Below are 12289 nucleotides of genomic sequence, written 5' to 3'. Positions count from 1 at the left end.
AGCTTTGAAAATATCAGAGAGCAACATACTAATCTCTTTTTCATCCACCTCTGTTTCTCTCTGTCTCTCTCTCACTGTCTCTCTCTCTCTCCCTCTCTCTAAATTGTAGTGTGATGTGTGCTTAGTGGCAGAGAATAAGTAATCATGACTATTATAAAGCAAGACCCTTCTAGTACCTTGATATGTTTTACACCACAGCTGACCAGTTTATTTGGCTGGTACACATCCCAAGAAATATCAAATATCTGTAAACAAATCAGATTCATGGTTAAAATACTTATTTCCAGAATCATTTAAGAATCCTGTCCAAAAGCCCAAATAGCCCCAAACCCTACATATCATAAAACAATATTCCTCAATAAATAATAATCAGAACCCTACACTTCAAGATCCTATGAGAAATAAAGTATGTAAATGATAAGGAATAAAAACTATTTCTTAGTTTCTGTGAACCATATGAAACTACTAGTGGAGTGAAAATTAACATCTCTTTCTAATTTTTAAAAAAAATTTGGTCTATAAATAACAAGAATGATTCAACAGAAACAGGGAATGAGGCAGGTAAGTGCATAATTTCTAAAGAGGAAAGATAATTAATAGAACATACACAACACTTATACAGCCAGAAATAGAGAACATTTTTGTAGCTTTCTATCACACAGAATTACTTACATAAAAGATCCAAACATTTATTTCACAGTAAAAATTCTGTTTCTAGTTTTCAGTTTTTAAAAATTGTTTATGGGTCAAACAAAACTAACTTACATTTTGGAGATCCCCAGGCATCATTTTTTTTCTAAGGTTCCATAAATTATAAATACACACAAACAATTTTTGTTACAAAATCAAACAAGAAAAAACCCAGCTGAAATAAAATATGCATTAAATATATACTTAATAATAAATGAAAGAAAAATTAATATTTGAAAAATAATCTCATAACAGATAAAAAACAATTCTGCTATCTGGTAGTCTTTACCATGTTTCTTTGATATCTGCCTGCATAATCACCTAATATGCTTACTACCTCTAAAAATTTACCAAGTGATAGTCTTTAGTGATAATGAAGAAAGAATACATCTTATAAATTAACATTTAACAACTCACCATACATTTAATATACAGATTAAATGAAAAACATACTGATGCACCTTTAAAATACTAACCACAAAAATACTTTTCAAAAATTCCAATGACAGTACCATTTTCATAGTAATCAGTCTACTTACTAAGTCCAAAGTACTAAAGTGTGAAATGCTTTGATCTAAGTAAATCAGAATACACAACTGTCTAATAAAATGTACCTAACACTTTAATAATTATCTAAATTGTGTTTGCGTATAACAGGCCCCTCTGAGAATCTGCTGAAAACCAAGTTTATTTTCCAAAATGCAAATACATTAAAATTTTTTATACAATTTTTACAGATTCATAGATTTTCCCCAAATAGAATCAACGACTGTAGCTCCTGTGTTGGTTCAGGTTAGGTGATTATGCAGACAGGTGTCAAAGAAACATGGTAAAGACTACCAGATAGCAGAATACAGCGGATACACCAAAAAATCAGATATTTTAAAGAGTTTAAGACAAAATATTCATTATATTAATTTCATACAACTTGGAATAAGGAATTTATTTTTAACAAGTTTCCAAAGTGAAAAATGTTAGGTCTCTAACATAATTTCAAATTCATACGTGGAACAGTATTCACCTTAACTATGATGCATATGTAATAAATCAGTGATAAATCAAACTGAATAATAAATAGAGCCTAGGCATGAACCATTCAATTTTTAAATTTAGGTTTGAATAACTTAAAACTCATCATTTTTGCCAAAGCAAACACTGGGTTAAAGCTTTTATGCTAAAACTATACATATCAAGTCATGTTTTTGAGTACCACAATACATATACGCATTCTAAAATTTTATGAGTATTTATAACTGCATTTAAAATTTTAAATTACACATGAGCAACTGGCAATAACAAAACACAGAAACATAAAATCTCCTGACTCTTCTCTGGCTTTTTCCCACGCAGTACCCATTAGAAACTCCAAAGGAGAATACTTACTCTATCTGTGTGACCTGGAGCCATAGATAACATTTTTCCTCTTTTCCAATCCCAAACGCAAACTGCATTCTTTGAATCAAGTCCAACTGAAACCAAGCGCTGAATTATGTCCAAGAAGACCAGGGAGCAGGGGGAATAAAAAAGTAAACAAATAAAAAAGGAACCAAATTATAAATGGCAAACAAATTCTACTCATGGGTATTATAAACATCAAAACTTACACACTTATATTTTATAGACCTCATAGAGAAAGGCTGGATGTATTTCATCTTGTTAATATTTGCATATATGTGTAGTTCTTCATATAAGAAACAGAAGAAAGACTTCCATTTCTAACAGTAGGATTGACAGAACACCCTAAACATCTCTCCTGCCAAAAACTAAAAATGCTAGATAAAATGAAAAAACAGGGACTTCCCTGGTGGCACAGCGGTGAAGACTCCAGTCTCCCAATGCAGGGGTCCAGGGTTTGATCCCTGGTCAGGGAACGAGATCCCACATGCATGCCGCAACTAAGACCCGGCAAAACCAAATAAATAAATATTTAAAAAAAAAAAATGAAAAAACATCTTTTTAAATGCACTGTTGAGCTGTCAAGGAATTAAGAAATCTGAGAACAAAAACAAAGTGATTTCCTATGGGAATCCTGGAAGTAAGAGAGCTCCTATACCCACTTTACTCTAAAGGTATCAGCTAACTCCTGGTAAGCCTGATTTTTGTTCTTCAGGCTAAAGAGGAATAGGAGATAAAGTTTAGGGCCTGCCCAAGGTAGGGATTTGAATTGCAGACATTTGACTAAAGCAGTAACTCCTCAGAGTAAGGGAGAACAAGAAACCATCCCTTTTCAAAGAAAGGGGCAGTGATGCATGAAGGGGAAAAAAACCCTCCTGAAAATATGTAGCCACAAACAACCTTCACATGGTTGTAGGGCCTATGTCCACATGAATCATGAATCCTTCAAATGAAAAATTTCATTCAGAGCGGTCCTAAGGGTTGCAGAGTTTTCAAGCATTTTCAACTATGTGGCACAGGCAAATATAAATCCTATATGGAGGACTGATAAATCAATCCATCCCTCGAAGAATTCCTACAAGTAGCAAGTCAATAAAAAATAAACAAAACAAACAACCCCCACACCCAATAACCAGAGGAAATAAGGGACCATGAGTGAGAATCAGCAAGTCACCAGAAACAGAACAATCAGTCTTGAAAAGTATCAGACATTGGAATTATCAGATAATATAAAATAAGCTTAATATTAGTAGAGAAATAAAATTAAGGCTTCAAAATATCTTCATATGAGACAAGAATGGGAGACCATAAAAAGTATCCCAGCAAATTTAAGGAAGCAAACAATTTCTAGAAATGAAAAATAAATGAAATTAAAAATTCAGTGGAAAAAAGAAAAAAATACCTCAGTGCAAGAGTTATATAGGAGATTAGAGGGAGATGAAGAGACTGAGCTGAAAAGAGGGGACAGTGAGATGAGAAGTATGAGAGAGGTTAGGAAACATGAAAGATGGCCTTTGGTCATGAAGGAGTATTAGGGTCTGAACTTGCCCCCCTGCCATCAACTAGAAAACTGTACAAAATATATAAAACAAATATTTTTGGACATTCTTAACAGGAAGTGAAGCACTGTAAACCCTGAATGAGGGGGAAGCAAACAAGGTAAGTTCTGCAATTGCCCCAGCCTTCATTTAGGTGGCATTTTCCAGACTATAGCACAGAAAGGTGGAAGCGAAACAGAGCCCAGAAGACTTGCTGATTTGAGAAGACAGAGCCTGGAGTTCAGAGAGGCCAAGATGGCTAGAATTTGCAGAGCAGAAAAAGAACTCTAGAAAATCTGTTTATGGGTCCCCTTGAGAACACCAGTGTTTGCATGTATAAGGTGAAATCCATGAGGCCATGCAAAGAACAAATTCTGAAAAAAAGAACAATTACTGGGGAGCTAAAGCCAAACAATTCCCAGAGATCATAAAGGGTCAGGATCACTCAAATCCCCAATAGCAAGAATGGAGGTATATCCTCGAATTCACTGTGTATTCAGTAGAGATTCCAGGAGGGTCACACCATAGTAGTGAAGTTAAACCAGTGGTCCTAGAGGAAAAGCTACTCTAGCCTTGACCAAAAAAAGCTTGAAAGCAAGCTTTTCAAAAGGACCAAACTGATCGACAAGGAACTTAACTACCTACAAATACAATGTCCAACATGCTTTAAAGGGATACAACAAAATCCAGCATTCAGAATGTAATATACACAATGTCCAGCATCCAATAAAAAAAATTACTGAACATGTTAAAAAAGAGGAAAATGTGACCAATAACCAGGAGAAAAATCAGTTAATAGAAACAGACCCAAGAATCACAGAAATGATTAAAATTAGAAGATATTGGCTGTTAAGATGGAAATGTTCAAGATGCTCCAGAATTATTTTAAAACAAACACATAAAGAATAAAAAGAGAAATGGAAGCTATAAAAGAAAAACATGTTGAACTTTAAATATAAATGTTAAATTATCTGAAATGAAAATTCACTCCAAAGGATTACCAGCAGCTTAGACAATGAAGAAAAAATAAATGAACTTGAAGACACAGCAACAGAAACTATCAAAAATAAAGCACAGAAGGAAAAAGGGAACAAAGTAACAGAGCCTCAGTTACCTTTAGAAAAATTTCAAGTGGTCTAACGCACAGGTAATTGTGATTCCAAAAGGAGAAGAAAGATGGAAGAAAAGAAAAACAAAACTGAAGAAATAATGGCCAAAACTTTCTCAATTTGATAAAAAACATAAACCCACAAATCTAAGATGCTCGATAAACTTCAAGCAGGATAAATCACACACACAGAAAAAACACATCCACACACATGGGCATCAAACTGTTGAAACCAGCGCTAAAGAGAAAAACCTTAAAAATGGCCAAATAAGAGAAAGAATTTTGGTGTGTAAAGACAAAGATTTAAAAATAATCCTGGGCTTCTTCTCATCTGAAGCTATGCATATCAGATGACAATGAATAACCTCTCTAAAGTGCTGAGGGGGGAAAAAAGTCAACACAGAATTATATACTTACCAAAAATATCTTTTGAAAACTGGGTCAAAATTAAGTCTTTTTCAAATAAACAAAAGATGAGAAAATTCATCAACAAATCAGCACTATATGATACCAGAAGTTTCTTCAGGCAGAAGGAAAATGATACCAAAGAGAGACTTAATTTACACATATCAATGAAGAGTACCCAAATGGTAAATATGTAAATAAGACTTTTCTTACTTTTAATTTTCTTTGAAAACTGTTTAAGGAAAAATCACAACAGTTATAATGGAGTTTACAAAGCATGTAAAATGAATGAAAATGAAAGAAGTAAAATGAATGACAACAATAGCACAATAAACAGAAGGAGAAAAACGAAATAGCAGAATACATATTTTCCCGTATTTTTTCAAAGTGCACAGGAAACCTCATGAAGATCACAGAATTGTGAATTACAAAATAAGCCTAAACAAATTTTTAAAAATTAAAATACAGAGTATGTTCTCTGACAAACACAGAATGAAATCAGAATAACAGAAAGTTATGCAGAAAATCCTCTAAATATCTGGCAACTATCAGTACAATTCTAAGTAACGGCAGAGTTAAAGAAGAAATCACAAGGACCCACCCACAACACGTACTTTGAAAAGCACTGGTTTAGAAGCAGGGGTAGGCAAATTATAACCCTCAGGCCTGTACCCTGCTTTTTGTAAATAAAGTTCTACTGGAACACAGCCACACCTATTCCTTTATAAGGTGTCTATGACTGCTTTCACACTACAATGCAGAACTGGATTAGCTGTGACTCCAGCTACTGGAATAGCTGAGACTGCATGGCTCAAAAGCTTAAAATATTTACTATCTGACATGTTGTAGAAAGTTTTGCCAATCTCTGGTTTACAGCACAGATTCTGGTACCAGACTGCCTAGGTTTAAATACCAGCTCCATCTCTCACTAACTGGATGACTTTGGGCAGTTATTTAGCCTCTCTGTACCTTAGGTTCCTCACCTCCTAAATAGGGATAATGAAAAAAAACCTCATAGGGTTAACATATATAAAGGAATTAGAAGAGTGCTTGGCATAACCTTAATGTTATATAAATGTTTGTTATCATCATCATTATTATTATGTTCCCATAACCATAATTAACTTTAAGAACCCATGCCCTCCACCCGTCTGAGTGAGAAATGTCATTTAGTACCTAGCTAGAAAGTTTCCACATAGTAAAATTACTAGCTAAGTCCCCAAATGGGTAGAATGAATGGCTTACATAAAAAGATACAGAATATATTTTGTATCTGGCTCTCCATGAAGTCACACTTGCAGAAAGTCCAAATGAACTAGAGGAGATGATTTGCTCTTCTTAAGAGTCTTTAATACTTGGGAACTAGAGAGTAATCAGCAAATATCTAGCTAAAACAAAGATATCTACCTCTTGCTATAGTATACTATGTACAGATTAAAATTCACAAGACAAGTATAAAGTGAGGAACAGTCAGAGAGGCACTGCCCTTTCTATCAATGCCTCTTCTCTCTGGCTAAGTTCATCACACACAAAGTGAACCACAACTGGTCAAAAGCTTTAAAACTCCATGTACCTCAATAGAGCCCCAGAGCATCTGGCTCTGCACAGGCAGTAACAAAATAGACCTGGGAGCACTTCCTCTGTAGCCCTGATAAACATATCATGGCCAAAATCAACCTCCCTAACAACAGGTTAAGTAACAGCAGAGAGGAAAAGATAAAAATAACCAAGCAAATACTACCCCCTCTCTTAGCTTTCTTTCATTTTTTACTTCATCATCCTTTCTCACAGGTGAGGAAGAGCATAAAGAAAGTTTTCCAGTGAAAGCAATGCTGGAACCGTATCTTAGAAGATAGAGACAGTCGGGTAGAAAAATAAGAGAAAATTCACTTAAGGCCAAAGGATACCAAGATCGCTCATGGTGCTTTCAGGAAAGAGCTAGTATTTTGGTGTGGCTGAGGGGAGGAGTTGCCAAGGGGAAGTGGCAGGAGACAAGACTGGAGAGGTAGGCCAGAAACAGGAGAAAGAATGAGCTTTGTTTTTTAATGAGTTAGAATAAAGAGAGAATTCAGTTTTAAACATGTAATAAATGGTATATCTATACGACATTCAAGGAGAGTATATGGAGGTGAGGAGAGAAGCTGAGGCCACTGTTAACTGACACAGGAGTTAAAGTCATGGATCTAGTAATCACCTAAAGAGAATAAGTGAAGTGAGTGGGGCTGGGGGAAGGAAGGCTACAGACTCCTAGGAACACTGACATTTAAGAAGCAGACAGAAGGAACAGCTCCTTTCAAGATAACTAAGAACTAACAGTCAGATAGGGAGAAAGAAAACCAGATAAAGAAGGCTCTATCCAGCTTCCCAAATTCCTCCCTGATCCTATTCCCAAACAAAATCTTGGTTGTGTCCATTAATTAAACCAGAAGTATAGCTGACCTTGAACAACATAGATTTGAACTTCCTGGGTCCCCTTACACACAGATATTTTCCAACAGTAAATACTACAGTACTACAGGTTCACAGTTGGTTGAATCCACAGACGTGGAGGAACCGTGAATATGGAGGGCCGACTATAAGTTATATGCAGATTAACCCCTGCGTTGTTCAAAGGTCAACTGTATTTATTAAAAAGTTCTAGCACACTAAATACTCAAATGAGAAAAGTATCTTAATAGGCACAACTAGACGAATTCCATGAGTACCTGCAAGTGTGAAACATATTCAAATAATAGACAAACGTAAAAGATTCTAATATGGGGGTGAGGGGTCCTTGTGATCTCAGTATTTATTAAGTGAGGACTAGTTGTTACAAATGTTACAAAGTAAAAATACCAAATTTTGCAAAATATCCAGGACTTAATGTAGTAAATATTGGTCAATTCATAAAGAAAGCCATCAGAAATTAGGATCTGGCAGAGCAATGGAAGAGATGAAAACTCAAAACTAATACAATAGGCACTTGAGATATGTCTAGATATCAAGAGATTACTAAAAGGTCCTTGGAAAAATCAGTGAACTCCTTTAATATTTTTGCAAATACGACTCTTCATAATCATGTACCAGCATATAATCGACAAAGTTAGGCTAAAAAATTAACATTTTATTCTTAGTTCATTCTATAAATTAGCAGAGTTTTAACTATAACTTAGATTTTGTTAAATATGGGAATGTGTTTTTATAAATTATCATTGTGTTTTCAAGATAAAGTATCAAATTCTCCTCCTCCTACCCTCTCTCTACCATTTACCATGAAATTTTAATCTCTGTCTGATGTGGATTTATATAGCCTTTTCATGCCCTAATTATTCTCAATGAGGTAGACTTCCAGTATTAGCATGGATAGTCAATCCATTTAGAAGAAACCCTCTGGGGAAAGAAAATTCAGCATACTACCAACAGGGAGACTCATTCATTGGATAAACCTTAATTTAACTGATCATTTACAGTTTCAAATCTAGTAGAAAATGCAAAAATTATACAGTATTTCCTAATTGGTATTTCATAGTTTACAGATATTAGTGAATAAATAGATATGTTCCCAAATATATTTCTTAACTAAAGCATCTTCTCATTAACATAATTTCAGGAATACTCTTAACTTAATCTTCAATTGGCAGCAGTTCCTTACAAGTTTTAACTGTACTTAAGATGGATGAATTCCTTCTGAAATAAAAACAACCACCTCCTAAGTTCCATGTTTGGGAAGCAGTAGAGCATTGCGGTTAAAAACATGAGCTTTGGAGTGTGACTGACCTGGGTTCCCGCTCTGGCTCCATTTACTAGCTGTGTAACCTGGGGCAAGTTATTTAACCTCTCTAAGTCTCAGTTTCTTTATCTGTAAAATAGAGATAATAATAATATCTATTTCATAGGGCTGTTGTGAGGATTAAATGAGATAATGTAGGCTTAGCACAATGTCTGGCACTTAGTATGTGCTCAATAACTTTTAGCTATTATGTTTTTTATAAGCTTACATTTTAAAGTAGCACATTCTTATGAAGATCTGTGAAAATAAAATGCATGTACCCAAGACTTTTCTTATATGTTGCTTAAAGTAAGCAAAATTAAAAGCTTCAACTAGTAAAAGCTATGGGCATGATTTCTCCTTGTATGTAAGAGAATTTCCTCAGCCATGCAATACACTGCATTTAGAAAGGGCAATTTTAAAATTAAGAAGAAAACATCTATATTTAAAGTATACAGACATTTATAGTTAAACCATTGTGGATATCATAATACCTTTGGTAAATAATTCTAAAAAACAACTTTGTGGTTTGTTTCATAAAATATAATCTCCTGTGAAGTAAGCAAAGAGTACTATTCTCTTCCTTTTAAAAAGGAAAATGAAATTTTGATATGAGGACATTAAGGGACTTGAAAAATAACAGAAAAATGGGAAATGAATTAAGGTTCTGGAATTGCCAATCACTGCTACACAGTGCTTCTAAACCTAGAAACACATTGTTTCCCCAAATGAGAGGTTCGAGTTACATCTTTATAGATCTCTTACCGGACTCTAAACAGAAGGTATATTAATCTATGCTACTCAAAGAAGCTATTTCTCAGAGTTGAAAATAAAACATCTACTGGCTGTCATTTTCAAGTGACTAGAACAAAACATAATCTGTTTCTGTAAAATATAGATCTACAAAATTAATTTTAAGAATTAAAAAGCAGACAACTAAAATTCTTCTAAAAGTTAAAATAATTTTTAAAGTCTAATTTCACTATAAAACTTTTAAAGACTATAAATTAACTAAATCTGCAAAACTCAACTTCTTATCACTTCTTAAATATGTTTTAGGTACAACAAGTTCCATGAAAGCACCACAAAAGAGCTGTTGGCTTAATTTTTTAAAAATTGATGACTAGAAGTAAATAATAATTTGCGAATTGATTAGTAAGTGGAACAAAGATTACACCTTTTGTTATGAACTTTGATTTTATATAAAATAGCTCATATTATAAAAACTGCATCATTATTTTCAATTAAAAATATAATTTTGGGCTCCCCTGGTGGCGCAGTGGTTGCGAGTCCGCCTGCCAATGCAGGGGACACGGGTTCGTGCCCCAGTCTGGGAAGATCCCACATGCCGCGGAGCGGCTAGGCCCGTGAGCCGTGGCTGCTGAGCCTGCGCGTCCGGAGCCTGTGCTCCGCAACGGGAGAGGCCACAACAGTGAGAGGCCCGCATACCGCAAAAAAAATAATAATAATTTTAATAGAAACTTTTAAAATAACTAAAAATTAAAATGTTTACAGCTCTACTTAGAGAAAGTGAATTTTCCTAAGATATCTTCCATCTTTCCTATTAACATATAATACCTGGAAAAGGGTTACATGTAAAATTTTCAAGAACAACCAGGTAATGTTCCACCGAGTCAGAATCACTTTGGCTATAATAGTAGTAATTAATTGAACTGAAAAGTTCTTGATACAATGAAATAAAAACTCATTATTATTTTTCTTATATATATCTACCACCCACCCCCTCTACCCACCTCCACCTTGAATAAATGCTTTTTGTCAAATGCTTTCCAATTTAATATTTACAGATTTATAATAATTTCTTATAGTACACACTTTAAAAACACAGTTTACAAAAAGAAAAAAAATTATCACATACCTGTCCATCTAAGTCAAATGCTAAGCAAGCTATACCATGTGTATGAACATCCTTTAGAACTGATATGGTCTGCACAGTGTATGAATCCCAAACACAGATATAAGGCTCTTTCCCAACTTGTCCTGTTGCCACCAATACTCGTTCAGGATGCAATGCAAGGCTGCAAAATAATAAACAGATTTAAAACTGCTTACAGAGCTGTTATATCAATGTGAAAATTAGACTTTAGTTACTTATTTACTTAAAATAATTTGGCCTTAAAATAACTTCCATAAAAATCCATCTTAAGAGTTACTACTTCAATGGTATATGTAATAAACAATTATGATAGACTTCATAATCTTGTAATATGATATAGTGTGTGTAAACTTTTCAAAAAAGAATTCTCACAAGTAGTCAACTGAACCACAGCAATGAATCAGTAGCAACCCTACCACATGCCAACTTCTCATCTGGTATTCATCTCATCTGTTTTAAGCCCTCTCTCCCATTTACTCTTTTATTGCATAAAGTTGGACCAAATGTTAGTGCCCAAAAATAGCACTGAGTAGCCCTCCTATTATAACATTAATATTAAATTACAAATCCCATTTAAAAAAACAGAAAGGTCACCCATAATTCACAGAAAGTAGTCTGTAAGTCTTTAAAAACAAGACAAAGACCAAACAGTTGGTAATGGTTTATGTACATCAGTAGAAGGGAAGCAATGAATATAAATTTCTCCTTGATAAATTATTCCACAAGTATATTTAGATGATCAAATTCTCCTTTGGGAGAAAAAAAAAATCACTCCAAGCATCAGGGTGGAAGACGAACTGAAAGAGGGAAAAGTTAGGAGGGCATTAAAACAGAATTAACAGATTTGATGTACAGAGTAACAGAAAGGGAACAGTCTAAGATGACTCTTGGGTTTTTGGCTTGGGCATCTGGATGGCCTGGAGTGGTATCATCAAGTCAGGGAATACTAAGTGAGAAATTATGGAGAGAAAAGGTAAGTGGGAATGGAAGGTTGGTTCAACATATTAAAATCAACCAAGGTAATAAGTATATCATATTAACAATAACACCCAAACCCCCACACATGTTCATCTCAATAGATGCGGAAAAAGCATTTGACAAAAATCTAACCTCTTTCATAGTAAAAAACACAACAAACTAGGAATTGAAGAGAATTTCCTCAACCTGAAAGGGCATCTATGAAAATGCACAGCTAATATCACATTTAACTGTGAAAGCCTGAAAGTTCCCGCTATAAATACAGGAACAAGACAAGGATGTCAGCTCTTGCCACTTCCCTTCAACATGATACTGGATATTTTAGCCAGGACAATTAGGCAAGAAATAAAAGAGAGAAGTAAAACTATCTCTACTTGCGAATGACATAATCTCATACATAGGAAATCCTAAGGAAGCCACAAACAACAGAATAAATCCCAAGTAGAGCTAATAAATGAGTTCAGCAAGGCTGAAGGATATAAGATCAATATAAAAATACAAATTGTATTTCTATACACTAGCAACAATCT

At 34.4% G+C, this 12289-nt stretch overlaps 1 protein-coding gene across 2 annotated transcripts in view; it reads right to left on the bottom strand.

Moving 5' to 3' along the window:
• Positions 1-12289, bottom strand: part of EML5 (EMAP like 5) — a 156048-nt gene that overhangs the window by 119905 nt on the left and 23854 nt on the right. For both annotated transcript variants that reach the window (XM_024736256.1, XM_024736257.1), the window contains exons 2-4: positions 10764-10923; positions 2074-2172; positions 177-245 (exon numbers count right to left, since the gene is read on the bottom strand). In XM_024736256.1, coding sequence (XP_024592024.1) covers positions 177-245; positions 2074-2172; positions 10764-10923 — 328 coding nt within the window. The remainder of the gene's footprint in view (positions 1-176; positions 246-2073; positions 2173-10763; positions 10924-12289) is intronic.

This window comes from Neophocaena asiaeorientalis, unplaced genomic scaffold, assembly GCF_003031525.2.
Source record: "Neophocaena asiaeorientalis asiaeorientalis breed wild unplaced genomic scaffold, Neophocaena_asiaeorientalis_V1.1 scaffold152, whole genome shotgun sequence".
Classification (NCBI taxonomy): domain Eukaryota; kingdom Metazoa; phylum Chordata; class Mammalia; order Artiodactyla; family Phocoenidae; genus Neophocaena; species Neophocaena asiaeorientalis.
Note: the sequence above shows the minus strand (reverse complement) of the source record. Positions and strands in the feature narration are given on the sequence as shown.